General features: G+C 39.2%; 1 protein-coding gene across 3 annotated transcripts; it reads right to left on the bottom strand.

The window, feature by feature from the left end:
• Positions 1 to 1,638: 1,638 nt before the first annotated feature.
• Positions 1,639 to 26,435, bottom strand: Slc25a40 (solute carrier family 25 member 40). Of its 3 annotated transcripts, none has more exons than XM_021235196.2 (12): positions 26,116 to 26,435; positions 22,104 to 22,174; positions 21,874 to 21,999; positions 19,079 to 19,138; positions 15,842 to 15,948; positions 13,850 to 13,917; positions 11,664 to 11,788; positions 10,225 to 10,398; positions 7,928 to 8,037; positions 5,102 to 5,183; positions 3,745 to 3,825; positions 1,639 to 3,414 (listed from the first exon to the last, which is right to left on the bottom strand). In XM_021235196.2, the coding sequence occupies exons 3-12, from the start codon at positions 21,971 to 21,973 to the stop codon at positions 3,308 to 3,310; spliced, it is 1,014 nt and encodes a 337-aa protein (XP_021090855.1). In that variant the 5' UTR covers positions 21,974 to 21,999; positions 22,104 to 22,174; positions 26,116 to 26,435; the 3' UTR covers positions 1,639 to 3,307. The 3 variants fall into 3 exon arrangements, with proteins under 3 accessions (XP_021090855.1, XP_040591770.1, XP_012978953.1); XM_040735836.1 differs by lacking the exon at positions 26,116 to 26,435 and adding an exon at positions 25,852 to 26,099; XM_013123499.3 differs by lacking the exon at positions 22,104 to 22,174.
• Between the last annotated feature and the right edge of the window lie 39 nt (positions 26,436 to 26,474).

The raw sequence follows: 26,474 nt of genomic DNA on the forward strand, positions 1-26,474 counted from the left end.
CAACCATACCTTTGAAATCTCCTCTAAGTATGACAGTTTCCAACATATCTTCTTTTCCAAGATAGGCATATAAAGGTCAGAGCTGATTCTCTTCTACTACGAGGCACCTGGGAATTGAACTCAGGTTGTTAGGCCTGGTGGCAAGCACCTTTACCCATTGAGCTATCTTATCAGACCTAAAATGTCTTAATAAATGTTGATAGATTAATGAATAAAAACAATAGTCTTTAGTTTTAAAATGTAAAAGCAAATCCCTGAAAGTGTGCCCAAGAAAAATGGAGAGAAAAATTTATGAGTCATATGCAGTTAAATAAGCAAAAAGTATTTAAAAATTGAATTTCACTCCATATCTACTTCTTGTAAAAAGCCAAATGTGTACTAGGTTAATATGTATGTGTTAAAGGTTGTAATACCATAACATTCTTTACATTTCTTTGGAAACAGAACATTAAGTAATAAACTATATGAGAACTTAACACTTCCTTAACATTAAACCTGGAAAACTGTCCTTAATAACCATCACTAGGATTGCTACTATGCCCAAATCCCTGAGAAGGGTCCATTTCTATTTCCTAGGGATGTAGCTTGTCATGGGAGCTGCAAGAGTGAGAAGCAGGCTGGTTACAAAGCTCTGCTAGTCAGGAGAAAGAGGGACAGGGATTGGGCCAGGCTATTAATCCTAATGCCCCACCCACAGTGACTCACTTTCTCCATCAAGGGTCTACCTCCTAAAGGATCCACAACTTCTAAGCCAAGGCCACCAACGGGGGACTGCGTGTTCAAACACTTGAGCCTCTGGGAAACACGTCACATTTAGACCACAAGAACCAATCACATTATGAAGAACACGAGTATAGACTATGCTTACAAACACAGCAAATCTGATAGCATGTGCCTCAAAACCCCACACACATGGCTTAGCTTGTTTACTACTGTAATATCTAAGGATATTCACTCATGCCAATAATGGTTCCACTATTTTATAAGATAAAACTTTTAGAAAAAATTGAAAGTATAATATTTTAGCCATGTCATGGACCAAGTTTACCCAAATAGTCCTACAATACAAAAAAAAAAGTTATTTTTAAAGTGCTAATGCTTCTTTATGAGTTAAATGCAGAGAAAATGTCAATTTGTTTTTCTTTAAAATATTTTATTGTATATGCCTACATATACGTGTGCCATGTGTGTACACTGCCTGTGGAAGTCACAGAGGGCAGCAGGTCCCCTGGAACGGAAGTTACAGACAGTTGTGAACCTCCATGTGGTGCTGGGAATTGAACCCAGGTCCTCTGGAAGAGCTGCTATCTGAACTGAGCTATCTCTCCAGTTCCTCCAACTATACTGCATGCAATGTGTCAGAAACACTACTATAAAATTAGATTTATTTATCTGATGGTGTCATAACCAATTTTTCAAAAGTGCAGTACTGAGGGGTACGGGGGAGCTTTTCGTATAACACGTGACACTATTTTAAATATATTTCTGTGCTCAGCTTTTTGCCCTTTTCTAACAACAAGAAAAAATATAATAAAACTAAGGTAAAGGTTAAGTTTAATAATGAATTGTCATGTTTGTGTTTCATAGCATTATATAGTGATTGAATATGAAAACCATTGCCAAGAAGAACAATGTTCCTTTAAGCGGCATAAAATACTTTATTAATGGAAAAACCCACAAATACATATATGGAAATATTAAAATTTTAAGGCAAATCAACACAAGATTGTAATGTAAAACACCATGATATAGTAAACCCTGTATCATTTATTTCTGGTGAAAAAATACAAATACTTTCTACTACGCATATGTTCTCCTACCAACACTAGAGATCATTGTCACCAAATACATTATGCTGTTGGGGCAGGGAGGGGATGCTTCTATTTCATAGAATGCACACAGAATGTAATAAAGTGCTTTTGCTTTATTGGGTAAGTAAAACAGAATAGCATTTCTTGCATTGCCATCTTATTTATTTATTTAAATTATTTCTCATCTGTGCTAAAGACCAAACTCCAGAGTTTCACATTTCAAAGGCAAGGGTTCTACCCCTGAGCTACATTCCGATCATACTTTAAAATCACATTCCTGGGCCACTAGGATGGCTCAGTGGGTAAAGGCACTTGCTGCAACGCCTGGGGACCTCAGTTCAAATCCCAAGACCCACATGGTGGAAGTCGAGAACTAACTCCTGAAAGTTTTCCCGACCTTCATACGTACATAAATATACACAAACAGCAAATACATCTAATTTTTAAAGACCTCATTCCTACTTAGTGATAAATATACTCATGTGTTTCATGTACAATTTATACAAACAGCCTGAAGGCAATGCATGTAATGTTTCTGTGCCTACACTCTGTATGCTGTCACCCGAGGTGGGGGATTTTCCACTTGTAGGAGCATCATTTGGGGACATGGCACGAAAGAGTTGAAATTTTTGGATCATTTTATATTTTGGTCTTTTAGACTAGGATATGTTGATTTTATTAGAAAAAGTTGTAGAACTGACTTACAGTACAATGGCACTTGGAAGACAAGCTAGGTAAAAAGCACATTCTTGTGGCCCAAACTGTTTTCACTAGTCTACGTACAGCATGGCTTGCTACTGCAGATCCAAATCTGAGTGAATATACACTTACTACCATCAGTGAAAATATGCTCCCAACAGAAACACAGATAAGGGTTGGTGGCCGGACAATATCAAAAGCCACGGCATGTAAATGACTATACTTAGGTTCATACGGATAAGGAGCCTACACCTTTCATAAGCTACACGAGGTCTTCAAGCAGAAGCAGGAGTAAGGGAACACCATGCGCTTGAGTTAAGGAAGTTGCTAGCTACCATCTGGGGACTGTGAACAAGGCCATTTGACAGCTCCTTCCACTCTTCACGGAAATGCCAAGGTGTGTGACCTGACGATGTGTGAGACTGAACTCCATTCTCTAGACTGCATCATTCAGTTCATAATCTAAAGTGCTCAGAGGCGCCCACATTCCCAGGTTAACTTACACTGAAATATGGAATGCTGGATACACTCAGAAACTTCTTTTCTCCCAAGGAGCAATTTCCTCTGTAAGAGTACGAAATGGCTGCAGCTTCTGGGTTATGTTTTAAAAATCCCCCAAAATTAAAACGAGGATTATGGCTTAGAGGTAGATTAACAATTACTAATCATTTAAATTATAGGGAAAACAGAGAAAGTTACACTGTAAGAGAATAATGTTGAAAAATCCTATGTTGCGTATCAATCTTCATCTTACTCAGCTCTGGTTGATATTTTTAGTAAAAAGTCCATCCATAGAATTACCGCCTTTCAACATTTTGTTTCTGGAAAAAAGCCTTTCCAAATTCGTATGTGCTGATCATAATGGCACAAGCAGGAGCAATTTTAACTAATCGAGGTATTAGACCTGAAAAGAGAATAAGAAAACAAAAAACACATTTTACCTTAATTTTTTTTAGTGTATGTAGCATTTGGCTTCACATAATGACCAAATTAAATAAATTGCAATACAAAATTCCATATCATAATAGGTAGCAAAGAAAAAAAAACAAACTCTCACTCCCAAATTCAAATTTTCCTTATAACAATGAATCTACTATTGAACATTATTTTATAACAATATGTAGGAGAAAATAGTTAATATAAAATGTTACCTATCACTTCTTCCTAAAAGTTAATTATGGAAGATTCAAAAGTAACTAATGTGTCCAAAGACAGTAAAGCAAAGATTTTTTACCTGTAAACAACCCGGAAAATCCATTTACAGCAACAATGTTCTTCATTATAGCCCAGGTTGACAAATGCAAAGGCACAGGAACTACAAATGTTAGAGAAAAGAATTACCACCATAAAACACAACTTAACAGTCTGCATTACGGTCTGTCCTCGCTCTTGCTCTACGGCTGTCAAGAAGCACCATGAGCAAGGCAATTCTTGGGCTTACTTACAATTCTTTTTTTTTTTAACGAGACTGTCGGTCCAGCCTGGCCTCGAACTCACAGAGATCTGCCTGCCTCAGCCTCCAGAGTGCTGGGGTAGGAGGTGAACTACTAGACCCAAGTTCAATCGTTAATGTCTGCCTGCCTGCCTTAAAGAGGCCGCAGCTCTGGGTGCAGATGTGCACTCATCGTGTGTGAGCAAGGAGCGTGCGCTGCACTCATCCTTTTCTTCTTATCTCCCCCTCTTTTTCAGATGGGTCTCACCATGTGCACTAGGATGGTTCTGAACTCACAACCCTGTCTCTGCCCCCCAAATGCTTGGATTACAAGCATGCACAATCACAGCCAGGCTTGCTAGACTTTTTTTTTTTTTGGTTTTTACGAGACAGGGTTTCTCTGTATTGTTTTGGAGGCTATCGGTCCAGCCCGGCGTCGAGCTCACAGAGATCCACCTGCCTCTGCCTCCCGAGTGCTGGGATTAAAGGCTTGCGCCACCACCGCCCGGCGCTTGCTAGACTTTTAAACCAAAATAAACGATGGTATGTGTGGTGAGGTCTGGCAGAAGTAAGTAAGAGTACACTTTCTTTCTAGAGGGAATTATAGGTTACAAAGAAGTAAAAGGTAAAGATGAAGAAACAGGTAGGGAAAATAGTAAGAATAAGGAAGCTAAACATCAACTCCATATAAAAAAAGCTCCTCAGTAATTTCCTGCCATCTTTTTCAAAGACAATGTCTTACTATGATATAGCCCTGAGTGGCCAACTTTTTTAATCATTTATACTGATTTGTCTAGATTTACTTTATTGATTTATTTCAAAGAATACTTACATGGTGAATAAAAATATAAATTTGAAATAGATTTGAAAATAAACTACAAGAAAAACTATAACAATATATGTAGCTTTTCATGATAAAACTAATTTTTTTTTCCTTCATAGCAGTTAAGAGACTTAAAAGATGGCAGACAGGCTTTAAGATTTCTACAATTTTCTTAGTATTTCTCTAGGTATTCTATTCTAATGGCATGTCTTTATCAGTTTCATTGAAGAGGAATAAGGTCTAAAAAAGACAACAGTGTTTCCTCAATTTATGTATTCCTAACAAAATCACAGAAGGGAAACAACGGCATCTTAAAATGCTTTAAATTAAACTTACGTTTTCCACTTTCAGGCGTCCAAAGTTGTGTCTGTTTCTGTGTTTTCACCACATCAAATGGTAAAGTTGCAACAGCTGCAAACTGTCAAACAAAGTACATTTAAATCCTTAATTAAAAAATACATTTAAAATGTATTAGCACATTATTTAACATGGATGATAAAATCACAAACTGAAATTTAAAATAAGCCAGATACACATGAAGCTTTTATTGAGGAAAACAGGTTACATCTCAACGATTCATCATGAAACTCCAAAGTAAACTGCCTCAGAAAAGTCCCTGTTTTCTTTCCTGAGACCACGGCTGCCAATGGCAAAGACAGAATTAGTTCTATGTGGCTTTCTACCCAGTGTTTATAACCTGTGGTTCTCCTGTGTCATACAGTACTATTTTACTATGCATTGTCCGTGTGGATGTGGGGTAGTGGTGGTGGTGGTCTCTCATGTAGCTCAGTCTTGCCTCGTACTCAAACTGAGTAGTCAATACTTGTCTATACTTGACAAATGTTGGGACTACAGGCATGAGCCAACACACTCAGGTTTTCAATATACTTTAAAGTAGAAAGTCTCCAGTATGTATTTAGCATATGACAATTTCCAGCAAACATTTTCCAAATATTAGGAAAACTAAATTTAAAAGCTAATAAAAAATGTACTTTTAGTTTCTATCTAGCTTTTAATGGATTTTATAGTTGCAATGGTTCAAAAATCATGTTTTCTAAACTCTTCTCAAAGTGATAAAATTTAATACCTTTTTTCCATACTGCTTTAAGTAAGATTTAAAAAGATAGTTAAACTCCTTTAAGAGTGTTCTCCTATCTGATAATTCTAGTGTTTATATATTATCCTTCTGTGGTCTTTGATGGAGTTGAAGACAGATAGTTATAATTATAGTTTTCCTTAGTTATAATAAAAGATAAGCTACATATAAGACTTTAGACTCACATGGATAGAATAGATAAAACACTTTCTTTAAATTTTACTAAATGTTAATGGAAAAAATATAACTATAGTTCTTGTTTGATAACTGTTCTGTTATAATAATTTGACTATGTTAAACTTAAAACCTTTCTTTTTATTTAGACAGAAAAGAGGAGATGATGGGAGATATCATTCTGTAAATATGTCTCTCTTATTGCTTATTGAATAAAGCACTGTTGACCAATAGGGAAGCAAGATAGGTGGGACTATGAGTTGAGAAGGATTCTGGGAAAGAGAGGCACAGTCAGTCACAATGTAGGACTTGGGAGAAGCAACATGTGGGCCCTTCTTCTGGTAAGCGAAGACCACATGGAAATACTCAGATTAGCAAATTATGGGTTAAATACTCAAGTCAGAGCTAGCCAGGAAGAAACAAAGCAAACAGCTTATAGTTAATATAGCGTCCTGTGTGTTATTTGGGGGCTGAGACGCAGCAGGACCCAAGTGGCTGTGGCAGGGCCCAAGTGACTGGCAGGAGGACTAAACATTATACCTTTTAATGGATTTTATAGTTGCAATGGTTCAAAAATCTTGTTTTCTAAACTCTTCTCAAAGTGATACAATACTGCTTTAAGTAAGATTTAAAAAGATAGATCCCTTTAAGAATGTTCTCCTACCTGATACAATAGCCATATACAGTATTTTTGCTTCTAGCCCATATTTGAATAAATAAAATTCATAAAATGCCTCTTTAAAATCACAGCTCATTTCATCTCAGCAATGTGTTGCTCTTGAAGTCAGCTGCAAAGACTGCAGATAATATGAACTGCATGCTTTAAGTAACAGACTTAAGACACTTCTGTGTCTTTCCTCTGCACAGACAAGTCCTGATTTGAAAACTGTTAATGCTACCAATAATGTCTAGATTAAAAATTAACATTTTATGTTCAGTACCAACATTAAGCTGTAGTTTTCCTATTCCTGTAGCAGGTGTACCCTGAAGCCAACACTCAATGCTTTACTGCTAGCTGAACCGGCAGACTGAGATCTGAATCTGTTTTCTAATTTCTGCATGTCCAGCACCAGTTGTCTTATCCTGGGTTTTTCTGGCATACTGTTCCAATTTCCCTGCAACTTTCCACTTCTCCACTCAGCCCTTTAAGCCTTACTTGTTTTTCTCAAAGACAAAGGACATCATCATGTAGTCCACGCCGGCCCGGAACCCACGGTCCTCCCGCCTCCACCTCTGGAGCACTCACGCTGACTTAGTCATGCTGCTCTGTAAGTACAATCTGTCTGCGTCATGCAGTAGGTGACCACACATTAATTCTGGAAGCATGTGGCTCTAAGAGAGCGCTTTATGGCTAAGGTGGTGTGAGATGCACCTGTACCACCTGGAGGGTAAGGAAGGGTAAGCTTCCTGTTCCCCAAAATAGTCCTTTGTGATTCTTCCCTTCTGCTTTCAATGTTTCAGAATTCCTTTAGAAATTCTTCTGAATAGCCAAATGTTTCCAAAGAACCACAGCAGCAGAGGTTTTTAACATCATCTGTTTGATTTGGTGCTACACAGTAGACAAGACTCCTTGACTTTTAGCTAACCATATCTAGTAGCATTTATTGAACTAATGTACTGTAAAATGCTCTGCAAGAAAAAAGTGCTGATCCACACAATCACAATGGTAGCTGTACTTATCTAAGCAACACAAGTTTGTTCAAAAATGAATATGTGTAGAATAAAAACACAGAAAGTACATTTGAAAATATTTTAATGGCTAATAATGTATTTTCTGAAAACAGGAAAAAAGTGTCCTCTTAATATGCATGAAATGCTAGATAAGATCTTGTTCTGTTTTAATACTAATTAGAGATTTTCTGGAATAGTAACAACAACAACAAAAAACTTACAGAACCAGACAATGCCCCTGAAGTAAAGTTGATCATAAATGTTGCTTCATATAAACCAGATTTCTCACATAACCACTTCTTTAAAATTTCATAGTTATACCAGTACATTGCTATAAAACAGAATGAAATGAGCACGGGTTAGAAACACAGTATGGACTTCAGAGCACAGAGCTATGATGCTACAAATCGAAGGAAAACAGAAACTCTAGTCTTGACACATTGCCCTTTATGCTTAAACCTAGGTGGGATTAAAAGGGGGGACTGAAATTCTGTGTAATACTTTAACAGTCTTTCAGGCAAACAAAAACTTCAACATCAATGTAGCTGAGGTGTAATTAAACGCCTGACAGAATAAGCAGGAGAAAGACAGCAACAGGACGATTTCTTGCACGGTGTAGGAATGTATACCAAGACAAACCACACTGAACCGAAACACATAAAAGGCCATACATGGGAGATTAGACGGAGGTAGCCCATAAGTAAGGGCAGTTAGTATAATTTATGTTACATATTGCATTAATAAAACCATGGGAGAGCCTACTTATGATGGAGAACATTTAATAAAATTAACACTTTCATTTAAAGCAAACTCAATTTTCTTGGAAATATAGAAATAAAAACATGTACCTTCAGACTGATAAAAGATATGTGCGAAAAATTTGTAGCAAAAGTGACTACTATATATAGGAAGAAAAAAAATGAGGACAAAAAAGCTCAAATATATTTAGAAAAATTAGTGATTATTCATCTTTTAAAAGGCAGCTAGATATCAGCTAAAAGGGAAAACTCAATTGTAACTATAGTACCTACAAAGCTTTATAAAGCAGATTTATTATAAATACACAGCATTAAAAAAAACACCAGCAAACCCTGGTGAAGTAGCTCAGAGGGACAGCACTGACCGAGCTCATACGATGTCTGGAGGTGAGTCCCCATCACACACTCACACACACACACACACACACACACACACACACACACACACACACACACACACACACACTATCACTGCCTGGAAGGTGTCATAAACCTATAAAAATACATAAAGAGTGTATATAGCCTTTATGAAGAAAAATTTAAATAGCTATGGAATACTTTAAAGAATATTAACAGAGACATATTCTTAGAAAAGAAAAATAAGGTAACATCAAGATTTTTTTCATAAACCCACTAGTGATTTGGACAGTATTTCTAGCAAATTAGTATTACACAAATGAACCAGGAAGACAAAAATCCATCCATACATGAAAATATCTTTACAAACTGAAGTTACTCAATGAATGATGTTGACAATGACCTATATGTTGGGTCATATCCCTAAATCAATGATCTCTAAACAAATGGCCAAAGAAACAATGCCAGCCTTTATAAGTAATCACCGAAATGGAGCTGTCCAGGTGTTAGACCATGACGTACTGTGGAGGGTACCACTGGGGGTAAGGTGTCAGGCAGCAGTAAAAGGGCATATAAATGACGTCATGGTCTAACACCTGGACAGTCAAGCTCAGTCAGTGACATGGCAAATTCACAGGTGTTCATTTCATAAGCATACACATGTGTTTCTTTTTAAACAACAGTATATTTTAACACATTCTTTCTTTTTTCAATTGTTTTACATTTGTATATGCATTGGTGTTTGACATGCCTGCCTTTGTGAGGGTGCTGAAGCCACTGGAACTGGAGTTACAGACAGTTGTGAACTGCCATGTGGGTGCGGGGAATTGAACCTGGGTCCTTTGGAAGAGCAGCCAATGTTCTTAACTGCTGAGCCATCTCTCCGGCCCCAGAACATATTTTTAAAAGTAAACTGGCATAGAAGATTATGACTAATTACTTACTTTATGTCTCTATATAGTATAAGTAAACCTACTTGACTTATAATAGTCTTTTACAGAATATTTAATGGGAAATTTTTATTTTTAATTACTGAGTTTAATTAAGAGTTTAGTTAAGTTAAAGATGGTCTTAAGGATATTTTATAATATTTTGATTTGTGTTTTATTTGCCTTATTGTGACTTATTTAGGACAGTTAAGGTAGTTTGCATTAGCTGAGTATGAATATGTACCAATGACTACTTAGCATTTAGACACAAGAAGAAAACACAAGGACTTGAATTAGAAACTGTTCAATCAATAAAGGCTTGAACAAATCTCAAATTTGAATAATGAACTACAAATCTGTGGTCAGTACAGAAAAAATTATTTTTAGCCATAAAGAGTTTAAAGCGTAGTAAAATTAATATGTAACCTAAGACAAAGATCTAAATTTAACAGCTACTATTAAGACAAATCCCACCTGAGAAAGGCACATCTCTAAGAATAGTAGGGGCCCAGCCCTTCCAAAGGGAAATCCAACCATCTTCAGACACTTTCATGCTCACAAATCGATGTAGTTCCTTGTAAGAAAACTTCTTGGACTGCATCTTAGTTCTGATCAACTCTAATGGGCTTATCACTGTTACTGCACCAACTAGTACAAATAGGAGAACAGAAAAAAAAATAAAGCATATACGATTGGAGCCAAAATTAACATTTATATGTTTTGTTGTTCTAATCACCCCCCCCCCCAGTATCACAAATTATGCCCTCAAGTTTCCTGCATTTGGGGACCTTGCAGGGGTTAACAAGCTTCGCTCTGGGAAACTCTCCTGCCAGGTTTTGTATTTTAAAATTTTAATTATCTGACAAAGTAAAAGGTTCCTTGTGGCATGTACAGGTATACTTTGTTTTGGTTGATTTCTGCTTCCTGCCCCCCACCTCCATGTGGACCCTTCCCTCCATGTATCCTTCCCCCCCAATATTCTACCTTTCTACCTTAATATTCATGTGTCTGTTATCCTGCTATCCTCAGTTACTCTTAATGTCTGTAAAGATTAAAAGAGAATGCTAATGATGCTAAAAGGTTTTTTGTCTCATGATAATTATCAAAATAGACACATACCTTTTTCTTCATTTCAGCTCTTTCAGGGTAATACTAGAAATCCTGGAGTCAACCAGGGAACTGCTAAAAATCCCTGTTAGTACCCCACATACACAACAACTACTTCCCCTCCTCTTTTGTTTTTGATGAAAGGTCCCATTCTATAGCCCTGGCTGGCAGAGAACTCTCCACATAGAGCCAGGCCTTCAGAGATCACCTGCCTCTATCCTGAAGGTACTGGGATTGAAATCATATGCCACCATGCCCAGCACAAGCCTATTTAACAGCGACTGCTCTGCACTGACACTATCTTCCTTCTGACTAAGCTCTGAATCCTGGAGTTTATAAGAAATGTGACTAAAGCTTTGGCCTGAGTCATGCATGAACCCAAATATATTGGAAATTTAGGTGAATACGAATCAATCCTAAGCCAGGCGTTGGTGGCGCATGCCTTTAATCCTAGCACTCGGGAGGCAGAGGCAGGAGGATCTCTGTGAGTTTGAGGCTAGCCTGGTCTACAGAGAGAGTTCCAGGAAACCCTCCAAAGCAATACAGAGAAACCCTGTCTCGAAAAACCAAAGCAAAAAAAAAAAAAAAAGGATCAATTCTAGCATCACTCTTAATAACTATCTCCTATCCCATTCTCATGGCAATCACCTACTTACTGCATGACTTCTAGAATAGAGATAGCAACAATGAATACAAACTAGAATGCAAAATACATCATACCAATATTCTGTACATTACACAGATTCTCTGCAAATATCAGAGAATTTCTAAGTAGAAGTCAAAATAAAAACAAGCTCATTACTTACATCTGGCAACAATCCCAGCAACTATTGGTATTCGGGTTTCATTTTCTCCTAATTGTGCTCTCAAAAAAGCACTTAATTGATCATAGCAGGTAAAATAAATAACAGTGGCAGGAATTGCCATCACTCTGTTAGAAACATACACAAAATATGTTCAGAATTATCAAAAGGCCTCAGCTATCCTGCTAAGTTCATATATCACACGTTTTTATATGGGATAAACTAGGAATTATAATTACCCATGAGAGAAGCGTGCTGTGTACCTATCTACATGCGTATGTACTTGGATAGGCTCGTGTGTACGCATGCACAAAGAGACAAGGCTAAAGTTGGATTATTACTCAGCTGCTTTCCATCCTGCTAAAGTTGGATTATTACTCAGCTGCTTTCCATCCTGCTAAAGTTGGATTATTACTCAGCTGCTTTCCATCCTACTTCTTCTTGGGATAGGGTCTCTCACTGAACCTAAAGTTCACTGATCAGCGCACAGGCAGCAGGATGTGCTGTCTCCACCTCCCCAGTGGTAGGACTACAGATGCACCCCAATGTGCCAGACACCAGTGATACTGGCATCACACTGAGCCCTCAGGCCTCCCTGAAAGCACTCTACCACCATTCGAGCCATCCTCCCAACCCAATTATGCTTAAAGAACAACTGTGAAACAGTTTTAAACCACAGATCATATATCACAACGGCTTACAAGTAGAAGTAGATTATAATACACTGCCAGGATTATATATGTTACTTATGAGGGAATTCTAATGACATTTTAAATGAAAATATCAAAGTGAATTATTAATTAAGTTCAAATAAAATTTCATGTGCCTGTAAGTCATACAGATTAATGCAACAAGAAAGCATTTTATGCTTATGCTATATCTTAACAGTCACAGTGACAAACCATAGCTTGGAATGCTTATACTCTATAGAGATGTTCAATGCTAAGAATTTAGAATTAGGACTGAATAGCGGCCCCAGAGCTGTCATTAACATTATCATTTTAGGCATTAAAATATATGCCTCAAATGTGACTCAAGACTGAATAATCCCCTCCATACAAAAAAGCTGGGGAAGTTATAAAAAATAAATGAAGCAGAGGAAGTCAAGACATCTGCTGAGTTTCTACAGTCAGCTTTTTGAGTTTACCATATCATTCACAGGTCTGTACTTAACAGAGAACTAGAACTGAATATGCAAATACTCAACACACCTAACAGTTTTAGTACAACAAAAACACCAAATTATTTATATTTCAACAAAAACAATACAAAAAACATGGACAGTAAAAACTTAACGCAGAGGGCTTGGTTGCTTAAATTTCATGAGTGCCTATTTGTATGCCAACCTTTGGCACTAGAATGTTCTTGAGGATAGTACTTTAGGTGTGTCTAAAGCACTTTAACAATCTAGACTGATTATGCAAAAGGTGTGATTTGTGGCATACAACTACTTTTGTGGGAGGTATGACATCTTTTCAGTTGCAAAATGATGTGGGATGTCCTTCTGTATGTTTCAAAAAGCTTTCTGGCCAATGGCCAGGCAGAATATAGCCAGGCAGGAATCCAAACAGGGTTATGGAGAGAAAGAAGGGAGATTTCATGTAGCCGCCGGGAAAGCATTATGTGAGGTAAGAAGCCATGAGCCTTTTTGGTAAAATATAAACTATTAGAAATGGGTTAATTTATATGTAGAGCTAGCCAGTAAGAAGCCTGAGCCATTGGCCAAACAACTATAGTTAACATTAAGCCTTAGAGAGGTTATTTGGGAACTGGTGGGAGGGACGAGAAAAACCTCTCACCTATGCAAAGACAGAATGCTCCATGTACCCAACACGCAACAGTAACCGAACCTTCTGAAACTCAGGTGAGTCTTCCAAGGCAGAAACACATCACACACTGCAGTTACTTGTTGCCAGAATAAGTACATCCTGTGCTGTGCCAGGAAAAGGATTTTAGAAAGTGACAAGTGGTCACCTAATGTGTCCTTTTCCTATACTTGGTGTGCTGTAACTGTAATGAACCATATATATGAATATGACCTTCCCTGGCTTCTGTGAGTCCTTCTAGAACATCAAATGTACAGCTATGAAACTCATAAATCAATACTTCAGGAAAGGAAAGAGTCCTTATATTCAAATGCTGATTTCAACCATGCTTAGTGGAAAAAAATATAGTCAATTTCAACTTACAGAGTAGGAGGGAGGCCACTCCACAGGGATTTAATGCCCTCATTTCGAAGAATTTTTAAAAAGGCATCCTGAAATTATAATAGAAAGGTAAACAAAATGGGTCTTAAACCAGATAAAAATTCATAATGATAACTGGTAATTTTAGTATGCTAAACATCCATTTCTAAAATACAAGTTTCTTGGATTTAAGGATGCCCATTCTTAAAAACAAGAGACAATTTCATATATACAAGGTGGAATGTATTCTTACAGAATGAAATCTCCATTACTTTTTCTGGCATTTAAAAAAAAAACTTGTTTCATGCTGGTTTTAATCTAATAAACTTTTGAGTGGCTGGAGAGATGGCTTAGCAGTTAAGTCTTTCAGAGGACCTGAGTTCAGATCCTAACACCCATGGTAGGTGGCTCACAGCTGCCTGTGAGCCCAGCTCCAAGGGGATCTGATGCCCTCTTCTGGCCTCTGTGGGTACTCACACACATGGGGCACTGTTTCACACTGACACATATACATAAATTTAAACATTTTAAATACAAGTTTTTATAAGATTACTATAAAAACGAAGCACAGAATTGATCACGGAAGCTCTCCTAAGTATGAAATCTGAGACCCTGTCATTAAACACCACTTTCTGAAGTATCTGGAGAGGAATCAAAAGCAGTCAGAAACTAAAGCAAACCCTGCTACGAGCAGACAAACTTTTTTTTTAATATTTTATTTATTTATTGTGTATACAGTCTTCTGCCTGCATGCCAGCAGAGGGCACCAGATCTCATTCAAGGTGGTTGTGGGCCACCATGTGGTTGCCAGGAATTGAACTCAGGACCTCCGGAAGAACAGTCAGTGCTCTTTAACCTCTGAGCCATCCCTCCAGCCTCCGGCAGACAAACTCTTACAATGTCATAGTAAAGACTTTAAAGTGTCAAAAGACAGAATGGAATTATCACCATGGAAAATACGCGCAAGTGGAATAAACGCAGGACCACTCTGAATACACCAGGAAGACTGAAATACAAAGGCAAGTTTGGTTCAGCATGCATGCCGGGAACCCAGCCATCTGTGGAGCTTGGCCAAGAAGGTGGACATCCAAGGCTGGCTAAGGAAGCACACTGAAACCTCCTCGGAGGGAGAGACGCAGGCAGAGGAAGACAGATCTCTGTGGGCTTGAGGCCAGCTTGGTCTGCATATGAAGTTCCAGACCAGCCAGGTATAAAAAAAGACACTATTAAATCCAAAGCAAAACAAAATTCACTGCAAGACCCAACGTAATAAGGATGTCATTTCACCCTAACTGGGAGAGAAGTATAATATAATTTCTGTAAAAAATATCACAGATATTAAAGAATAACTTTATCTCGCTGCTCCCCGCCCCAGACAAACAAAATGAAGTTATTTATTCTCAATAACTGAGAACTTCAAACAACACTGAGTGGAAATGTGACACATCTACACCGAACTGTTGAACAATAAACCAGAAGCAATAACAGACTCATACAACAGCCTGGATGAATCTCCAGGCTGTCATGTGAAGTCAAAATGTCAACCCCTAAAGGCGGCACATGCCATGGTTCCATTTACATAGTATTTTTCACACGACAGGGTTTTTAAATTAGAAACACATTACAAGTTGCCAGGGGTTATGGAATGGCTGAGAGCACAAAGAAAATGGGTATTGTTCTTCAAAGTAAACAAGAAAGTCCTCTTAGTGCTCTCTTTAGAAGTGCATTAGCATTAATACATCAAGGGTTGTAAGTCTGTATGTTTTTAAAAGTACGGGAGAGCTCAATCCTCAAGAAATTTAAAAATAACTTTAGAAAGCTACTTCTTCCTATGTAAACAAGATGAACAAATTAAAGTTAACAAGTTATACATGGAAGACTTTTCTCTACCATGATTTAGTATTTTGAACTGTTAATTTCCTTACAATTAGAAAATCATATAAAAATAATATAAGAATAAAACATGCAAGCATCCAAATAAAAGCATGTCTTTACCAATGTTCCCTGGAAATTTCCTGGCTTCTTATACCACGCTTTCTTGCTCCCGTCTTCACAGACACACATATGATCCATGAGTCCATTACTGTACACAAAACACTTTCCTAATAAAGAAGAGTCCGATAGCCAGTAGTTACTTCATATAATGACATGATTTTTACAGATAAACTGCAAGTACAGCGACACTAGAAAAGTTTGCAAAGAGAGATTACACACGTAATTAGCTTAATTTGCTTAATGTAAGTCAGCCCTGGTCTCTAAACCCACACTGTGGCAAGTGACAACATGAATTAGTGGGCTTTATATATTTAGAACCATGGCTTTAAAGAAAGTTCACAGTAGTATTTTTTAGGTTACCTAAGGGATGGGAGATGGAAGACAGAGGTACATGTTTACATGTCAGCTCTTGCACACTAGGGAAATTTGTGTAAAAACAAGCAGAACAAACGTTACTAACATAAGTAGTGCAATGCTTGTGTTTTCTATATTTGCTCTTCTGTCTAGTGAGCTGTCAGCTCTACGTAACTTAATACAGCTTGTCCTAATGGAGTCACACTTGCTAACAGGATGTTATCTCCATTCAATGACATGTTACTCTGTGTCACAATGCACGAGTCTAACCATCCCCTTCTCCTTCTACAACTTTAATGTGCAAAGGTAATTGTGTAGTCTCTTTTTACTATCCACTTACCCTTATCTGAAATATGATAGTTCATTTCACCTATTTCTATATATTTGAAAAGAAAGCCGTCTTTTTAAATATTATTTTTATTATTATTGTTTCCTTCGTATTGATGCTGAGACTAGAACTAGCTTCATTCATGCTAGCAAAGCAATGCACCCATTGAACTGCAATCTCAGAACAGGGAGCATTCAAATAAGGCAATTTATCACAGTTCAGTCAACTTTTTGCTATGTGTGTTTGTTATACTACCTTTAAAAAGTTTTCTAAGGTTGATTATAGAATTGGTATTCTTGTTCGTCTGATAAAATGTAGAATTACTTTAACCAAATTCCATATAGTCATATAAGGAACAGCCCTGCATTATAAGGTAACAGAGAGAAACAGGGAGGCTAACTGCAGACCTTCACCTCTCCCTTCTCTCCCCCAAATCCAGTCCCCCATTTTCACTGTCTCTGGAGCAGACACCTGCTGTGGCCTCCCCCTCCTTTCTGCCCCACGTCCATTTGATCAGGAAGACCTTCTCCTCCAACCTTTCCTCCCCACTCATCCTGTTACTCCAGGCCCAACTCTAGCAGGCTTTCTCTGGAACATCACGCATATGAAACAAAGAAAGAATACGAAAAGCTGTAAGGGACAAGTGACATATGAAAGTAACGCTTCTCAATAGAGACTCTAAATGCCAGAAGGGCCTGGACAAATGTTCTACAGCCTCTAAGAGGGCACAGATGCCAGGCCACACTATTACATCCAGCAAAACTTTCAAGAACAGATGCTGTAATAAGACATTCCATGGTAAAACCAAAGTTAAGCAGTATCTATCTACAAATCCAGCCCCACAGAAGGTGCTAGATGGAACACTCCAATGTAACGAGGTTAACCACTCCCCAGAACACAAGGAATATATAATCCCAGAACAACAAATCAAGAGGTGAAACACACACACACACACACACACACACACACACACACACACACACACACACACACACACAAACACCCATCCTTTTGCTATGCACATGAAACGCACCTTCACATCAAGGGTACACATCAACTCAGTGTAAAAGAACGGAAAAAGATATTCCAAGCGGATGGACCTAAGCAGCAAACTGGAATAGTCATTTAAATATCTGACAGAATAGATTTCAAGCCCAAAACTAACCAAATTAGATAGGGAAGGACACTGTATACTCAAATAAAAAATCTACCAAGAGGACATTTCATCTTAACATGTATGCCCCCAAACACAAGGGCACCCACGTTCATAAAAGAAACTACCACAGCTTAAATCACACACTGACCCTCACACACGGATAGTGGGAGACATACATCAACACCCTACTCACACCAACAGAGAGGTCATCCAGATAAAAACTAAACAGAGAAATGCTGGAGCTAACAGGTAGTACAAAACATTTCTCTCAAACACAAAAGAATATATCTCCTTTTCTGTACCTCGAGAAATTTTCTCCAAAATTGACAGCATACAAAGCCAGTCTTAACAGATACAAGAAAACTGAAACCTGAGACCTCATATTTGTAACTTAGCAGCACACCTGAAAGCCCTAGAACAAAAAGAAATCAAACCAAAAGAGAATAGACAGTAAGAAATAATCTCATGGATGAGATCAAGAAAATCAATAACCCCATTAAAACACTTAATGTTCAGCATCCTTAGTCATAAGGGAAATGCAAATCAAAACTACACTGAGATTTCATCTTGTATCTGACAGAATGGCTAGGATCAATAGCAAGAGACAATTCATTCTGGCAAAGATGTAGAGTAAGGGAACAATCCTCCATTGCTGGCGGGAATGCAAACTTGAACAGCCACGATGGGAATCAGTGTGGGGGTTCTTCAGGAAGATGGCAATCAGCCTACCCCCAAGATCTAGCTGTATCATTCTTGGGCACATACCCAAAGGACACTTTCTCCTGCCACAGAAACACTTGCTCAGCCACGTTCACTGACTTATAACAGCCAGAAATTGGAAGCCATCTAGATGTCCCTCAATAGAAGAAACAGAATATAGAGAGCCAGCTCAGGTCTGTACCAGGTCCTTTGTGTGTATATTATGGCTTCCAGTTTAGTGTTTTTATGGGACCCTGACTATGAATAAGTGGGTCTCTGATTCTTGTGCCTTCTCCTGGGGCTCTTCTGTTTGCTTTGTCCAACTTTGATGTGATGGTTTCGTTTTATCTTACTACATTTTATTTTGTTATATTTTGCTGTTATCTCCTAGAAATCCTTGGCTATTCTTACCTGAATAGCATATATTCACATATAGTCATTCTCTACTTCAATAAGGTCCATAAAAATGTTAAGATACAGATGGATAGATGCATTTATATATGATAAATAAAGAGGGATAGACACCACACATTTTTTTCTTTTTCTGTCTACACCTTATTGGGTCCAACTGAAAGGTGAAAAAATGTTTCTAGATAAGGCATCAATTCTTAATAAATTAACAAAAACATTATACAAATAAAATGACTACAGTAACATTTTAAAAAGTCTAACAATACTATCAGGGTATCCAAGTACATACCTTTGGGGAATGGGTTTTTCTGGGCTTGCAGTCGAATTTTAACAACATCCAGTGGTGTCACTATGAATATATAAATTTTAATTAAGATGTGATATCTCTAAACCTTTAAGAAGTGTATGGCCATTTAAAGAACTAATACAAACTCATACTTTTCCTCATTTCCATGCAATGACTAAGCTGTCTATGTAAAAACAGCACTGAATTTGTGTCCTACCACTGCTCCTAAACTTCACTCTGCTAGGGAAGACAGACTGTGAATCACTTCTAACAAGTCATTTCTATCTGCGACTGCAATTCCATTAGTGTTAAGACTAAAGCACTACAGTCTTAGAAAGTATGCTCTTTAAAGCAGTCTGGAGGCCCCTCAGTTTCAGGCTCCATATTTGAGCTAGTTAAAAAAAATCTGTTAAAGATAAAGATAATATATGTACACACACACACACATATATATAAAATACATATATGTATATATGTAATATAGTTTAGTGAAAATATCTTCAAAATTAACTGCTAAACTATAAAAACGAGTTACAAATTAACTAAAAACCAGACAGTGCTAATCTTCCCAATCTGTTCAATTTATCTGTATCAAATAAAGCCTGTAAGAAATAAAATTTGGGTAGACTAGCCATAAGTCATCTCCAGCATTATGTTATGCCATCCATTTGGGAATAAAGAAAATTTGCATCTTACTTTCATTTGCATGCTTTATTTCATGAAAATAAGAAAAAAGTATCAAACTGTGGTTTCAAGAGAACTATTCATCAGGGAACAAGAAAGTTTGCATTAGGTAACATGTAAGGTCATTATGAACTTGAATTCTGACCTAAAGATATACCCAGAAAGCAATTGGTTTGTATGTTCTAATCACTTATCTTAAAAAAACTAGTCTATATGAAACATAAAAAAATAATCCTCAGAAACTTAAACTCCTAAGTTGCCCAAAATTATATTATTCCGTATGCAAATATTTTATTCCTTTTCAATTTTAAAAGACCTAAAGGAACTGTAGGTTTAATGTTGATAGGGACCTCCAATAACTTACTTAAAGCCAATTTTATTCCTCCTTTCTTTTCTGTTTTTTTCTTGAGAGAGAGTCTATTATGTAGGCCTGGTTGTCCTGGAACTCTTACGTATACCAGGCTGCCCTCTAAAGATCCACACGCCTCTATCAGCTACTGGGTGAAGGCTCTAGGATGGCATATAAGGCAGTCATCAACCTCATTATGGGGGAAGGGCATTTAAGGTAGTCTCTCCACTATTGCTTAGATTCTTAGTTCGGGCTATCCTTGTAGAACTGAAAATTTCCCTAGTGCCAGATTTCTCCTGAAACCTATAATGGCTCCCTCTATTAAGGTATCTCTTTTCTTGCTCTCCTCTATTCTTCCCCCAACTCACAGCTAAATTCTGAGCTGAATTCCTGGAATCCTGTTGTAGAGAGGGAGGAGTGATGAGCAAAGGGGTTGAGACTATGCTGGGGAAACCCACATAAACAGCTGACCTGAGCAAGGGAGAGCTTGTGAACCCCAGACTGTCAGCTGGAAACCAGCATAGGACCAATCCAGACCCCCTGAACGTGGATGTCAGTTAGGAGGCCTGAGCCTAGTGGATCAGTATTTATCCCTAATGTACAAATGGATTTTGGGAGCCCATTCCACATAGAGGGAAACTCAGCCTAGACACATGGGGGAGGGCCTCAAATGATGAAACAGACTTTGATGATTCCTCCATAGAAGGCCTCACCCTCCCTGGGGAGCAGAATGGGAATGGGATGGGGGGTGGCGTGGAAGGATGGGAGGGAGAGGGAACTGGGATTGAAATGTAAAATAAGACTGCTTCTAATTTAAATAAAATAAAAAATAATATAGCAAATTAATTAATTAATTAAAAAAGATTCGCACGCCTTTGCTTCCCAAGTCCTGGGATTAAAAGCATGTGCCACCACAACCAGCTGAAACTCCTTATTTCAATGAAAAGATAAATCACAGAAAAATAGGTATTGTCCCCAACTGTAGCGGCGACCTCTGAGTGAACAGGCAAGGACAGAAAGTGCACTGTCTTCATTTTCTGTGCTCTTCACGCTACTGGCATCCTAGATGCTGTATACTATCAATGTAAGAGATGACTCAGCAAAGGGCCCGCGGCACAAGCATGCAGACTGCATAGCTTGAGTGCCCCCACCCATGTTCAACACCGGGCCCAGTGGCACTGGACTGTAATGCTAGCACTGGGGGCAAAGACAGGAGGATCCCTGAGGCTTGCTAGCCAATCATTAGCTCTGGGTTCAGTGAGAGGCTATCTCAAAAATAAAGTGGAGAAGGACTGAAGACATCCAGCATCCAACTCTGGCCTCCACAAACACTTGCACATACATCTGCTACATGCATATACACACATACACACATACACAGGCATGTAAACACACGAGTAAGGGAAAGAGCAACAGAAGATGCTGACACTGATTTCTGGCTGCCACAGGCACATATACACAAACAACAAATATGTATACACACATCCCTCAAAAATAATACCATTGTCGGGCGGTGGTGGCGCACACCTTTAATCCCAGCACTCGGGAGGCAGAGGCAGGCAGATCTCTGTGAGTTCGAGGCCAGCCTGGTCTACAAGAGCTAGTTCCAGGACACCCTCCAAAACAATACAGAGAAACCTTGTCTTGAAAAACCAAAAAAAAAAAAAAAAAAAATAATAATAATAATAATACCATTACTTCACAGATAATAAACTCTAATGGAATATTCAAAGTTACATCGTCTGTACTGGTAGCATAACTTTACCCATCAGTGATGTCAATATAGCTCCAGTACAAGAGGCAACCATTTGCTGAAGAGGTGTCACACGAGTTGGTGGTGATGGCCCCTCAGTTTCAGGCTCCATTATTTTTAACTAGTTGAAAAAAAAATCTGTTGAAACAAAAGATAAAGTAATATATGTGCACACATATACGTAACACGTACAATATATGTAATGTGTAGTGAGGTTTGGTGAAAAATATCTTCAAAATTACCTGCTAAATTATAAAACAATAATCAAGGATGCTTGCCTAACATGCTCAAGTCTTGGGTTTGCTCCTCAGCACTGCAAAAATGAAACAAATAGAACAGAATAAAATTTATATCAAAGCACATGTTTTTATTACTGCCAAAAGTAAGTCATAGATGACAGCCAGTGTGCAACTGCCATTAATAGCACACGTCAACCTCTGGTAAGAAGGTGTGTGGCCAAGCTATGTGGGTAGCATTAAGTGTGCAGGACAGGGAACCAATAGGTAAGGAAACATCCTCTACCCAAAAGTAGGTAACCAACAAGAATTTACAAATCAGCATGTTTACAGATGAACATTACTTAGATCCCTTCTCTATGTTAGAATAAAATAACATTCAATATAGCACAATTTTTATTGCATATCAATAGTTGTTGCATTGCTGTAAAATAAAAACACACAGCCTTAATCAGTATCTCATAAAAAACTTCATGAGACAGGCAATATTTATTATGTTTTGGAAGTCATATATATTAGACATTGATATATGTATAAATGCTGTTTTAAAAAACAGTAAATACTATTTATGCTTAGTACTCTGCGATGAATGTAATACAAACAATATAACTTTGTATCATTTTAATGCTTTACTGAGTATGTAATTATGCTTAAACAATCTTATACTCAGGTTGTCAAATTCTCAATAGTAAGCCCTTCTGATATAACCTTTACTCATGTATCTTCTTGTAGTCTTCCTACACTTACCTTAGTGAGGAAATTAAGGCAGCTAGGCTATAATACTTAAAATCTTAGTACAGAGCCAGAAATGCTGGTACATTCCTTTAACCCCAGCAACAGGAGGCAGAGACAAGAGAATCTCTTTGAGTTCAAGGCCAGCATGGTCTTCACAGTGAATTCCAGGACAATCAAGAATATACAGGCAGACCCAGTTTCAAACAAAACAAAATAGAACAACTCTTAATATAAAGCCTGGTGTGGTGGTGAACATCCCAGTTCTCAGGGAGCTGCGACAGAAGGATGCGGCCTTATAGACTTGTTTGGACTTCACAGGACAACTCTGCCACTCACTCACCAACAAATTTTGATACAAACTTCCTTTCCAGAAAGATTAACGCACCCTTTCACTGGCAGTACGCCATTCCAGTCTTTCTATATGTTCACAAATCCTCTCTCTTGGCCCCTCCCTGTCCTCTGCTTCCTGGATGTCATGAGCTGAACCTGTCTGCTGCCTCTGCACCTTCACCACGCTACACATCAACAGTTGACAAATGAATCTAATAATTATTAATAGAGGCCTCAAGAGAGCAGTAGATAAAGGCTACAGGTATAACTCAGTGGTGAAACACAGGTACCAGGTTCAGTGCCCAGAATACACATACACACACTTAGAATTTGCCTATGCCATAAAATTACTTTAAGGCTAGACCAGTTCTAAATGAATTTCATTTCTCTTGATTCATAGCCAAATAAATGTTCAGTTAGTTCGAAGGGTGTCCAAGCATCTGACATTGTGACATAATGTGGTTATCTACAAATGTGTTGGCTCACATTCATAGCTATTCTAGGATGCATTTAGTGTATGGACCACAGGCTGGCTTCTAGCTTTAATCCTACAACTTGGGGGGGGGGGCAGTGGCAGGCGGATCTCTGAATTTTGAGGCCAGCCTGATCTATAGAGTGAGTCCGAGGACAGCCAGAGCTACATACTGAGACTGTGTCTCAAAAATAAAACAAAGAACATAAACAAAAAAAAAAACCAAAACAAAACAAAAAACAAAAACCAGCACCCCTCCTCAAAGCCCCAAAATAAGCAAACAAGTTAGACACACATAACTGTGTTCAGTGTTCTCCAGTTTTTCTCAACAGGATGCTGTCATACAGTTGCTTACTATAAATAACTCTGGCCCCATTCACTTATTCTCAAATGAAGACCCTTCATCTGAAAGACTCCAAGAAGTACATTTTCAAGATGTACTTTAAGCTGGGTGTGGTGGCTCATGCTTGTAATTCCAGCACTCGGAAGGCGGATGCAAGATGATCTCTACTGAATTCCAGGTGGGCTTGGGCTACACAGTAAGTCCCAGGCTAGGCTGGGTTGCAGGAAGAGACCATCTCAAAGAGAAACAACAAAAACAAGATCTCCTTTAACATAAATCCCATTCTTTTACAGACCTAATTACTGTCTATGATCAAGTCCTTCTTCCTACTCTAAGATTTGGGTTTCAGTAACATTTTTTTAAAAATGACACTGGATGGTAGATTGAGAAACTACTAACTACATGGTGAGTAGATTTTTTTTTTTTGCTTATTCATAGCTTGTAATTATCAGTTATGTAACGAATATGGGCAAGTCTAACAGCACTGGTCCAACTCTTTCACTGTCCTGTCTCAAAAGAAATATAACTCACCTTTCACAAGTACATAACATGGACTTCCACTTTTAATAAAGAAACTTGGTTATTCCTTTCCCATATCCTGAAAACTTAAAACAAAAACAAAACCAGTCTTCCTATCTATCACTAGTTTACAGACTTTTTTTTTACAGTTTGCTCAACCTGTGACTTCAGATTCACAGTTTTAAACTAGCACTTAGCTATATTACCATTCAAACTGTACTTATCTGCATTATCATCAAACTGTCATTAAGGCAATGAATGACACAGGAAAACCACAGGCCTACCTACGGTTCAGGCTTTGCCGGCTTGAACTATCTTGGGAATGGAGACGTTGTGCAAGGCTCATCAGAAGGACAGCAACTAAAGAGCTCTTACTGCGCCTGGCACTGTGTGTGCTTTCCAGAACATCCCGACTAGCTCCCACAACTGCTAAGAACTACTGCCCCCTTTTCCCACGCTCAAACCGAGCCTCAAAATTATCCAGTTCCTATGGGTTGTCCAAGCTGGAATCGCCTCGTTGTGTGGGAAAACCCCACGAGTTCCCACTGGTCAGTTTTGTTCTCAGTTCTCTTTCAGCTGCTTGGTCTCCCTCCTTCTCGGCTCATTCATTTCCTTACCCTCTGGCTATCCCTGCTTCTCTTTCTCACCTTCTCTGTCTACTCCAGGGCATCCCACCCCTCCCCCGTGCTCCAATTCCAGTCTGTATTCATGTCTCTCAAACATTGAAACCACTTCACAAACATGGAAACTCTGTGTTCCTTCTGTCGCTTACATTTTGAAAATTGAGTTGTGCCCGAGAATGTCAACATTCAAAGTGTACCTACCCCTCCTTCTCCAGGTCTGTTATGCAAGTATACACTCAAATCCACCAGTACAATGCCTCTTAACGTGGATGTTCCCTTCCTGGCTCCCGCTCCCACACTTTGCTCGTGAATACAATATCTCCAACTGCCCAATAAACAGTTTAATAAAGGCAGACAGTTCCGCGATGGCTGCTTCAAACTCCATCCTGTTCAGAACAAAACCATATCCTTTGGCTACCCTAATCCATCTTGGTGTCCTGTCTTTGGCTTCGCAATCTCAAAAATCACTTGTCTGTGCTTCAGAATGCTTATTTGCACTGACTGGCCTGAGGTACTACCTCAAAAATCAATACTGTAAAGAATGTCAATCATGGCCAGCAGTTAGGAAATGCAACACAGTACGGAACACGACGTTTGTAAGGGTGAGCACGCATTAATATATTCAAAACAAGCTCTGTGAGGCATTTTCTCATCTATAAAGCAAAATTAACACAAATCACAAACATCTCTATTTCGTCTTGACCATTACCCACCCACCCCCGTCATCATTACCGTTTTACGGATGAAAAACCCTGAGACTTCGTTTCCCACTCTTTTATTGTTGCAAAACGGAAGAAATAGTGCACGCACACAGAAAGAACAGATCTGCACACGGAACCCAAGGACCCAAAGGGCAGCGAGGGTCGGGTGGGACCGGCGGACACACAACCCCGCCCCGCCCCGCCGCCACCCTGGCCACCCAGGACCTGCGCGGCCTGTCTGCAGGTCGGCGGCGGGAGCCCGGCTCCGCGTCCCCCACGCGGCTCAGCGGCGTACCTGGTGGCGAGGCGACTGCCGGGCGGGGGATCCCGGCCAGCCTAGCAGGTGACGATGGCCACGGGGCCCGCGAGGCTGCCCGCATTCACGGCCGGGGCCGCTCCCCACTCCCCGGAGTCTGCAGCGGCGCGGCGCCGGAACTCGACGGGGACGCGGGCGAGCCGGGGTCAGAGGCAGGCAGGCAGGCCGGGCCGCGCGCTGGGGGCGAGGCGGGGGCGGGGTCACGGCGGGGCGGGAGGCGGGGCCCGCGGCGCGCCAGGCCCGGGTAGGTGGAGCTTGCGCGAGGCCCGCCCCGCGTAGGGAGGGAGGGGAGGAGGGCGGGCTGGCTGGCGGGCGGGCGGGGAGCGCGCCTGGGCGCC

Source organism: Mesocricetus auratus, unplaced genomic scaffold (assembly GCF_017639785.1).
Source record: "Mesocricetus auratus isolate SY011 unplaced genomic scaffold, BCM_Maur_2.0 Super-Scaffold_100051, whole genome shotgun sequence".
Taxonomy (NCBI): domain Eukaryota; kingdom Metazoa; phylum Chordata; class Mammalia; order Rodentia; family Cricetidae; genus Mesocricetus; species Mesocricetus auratus.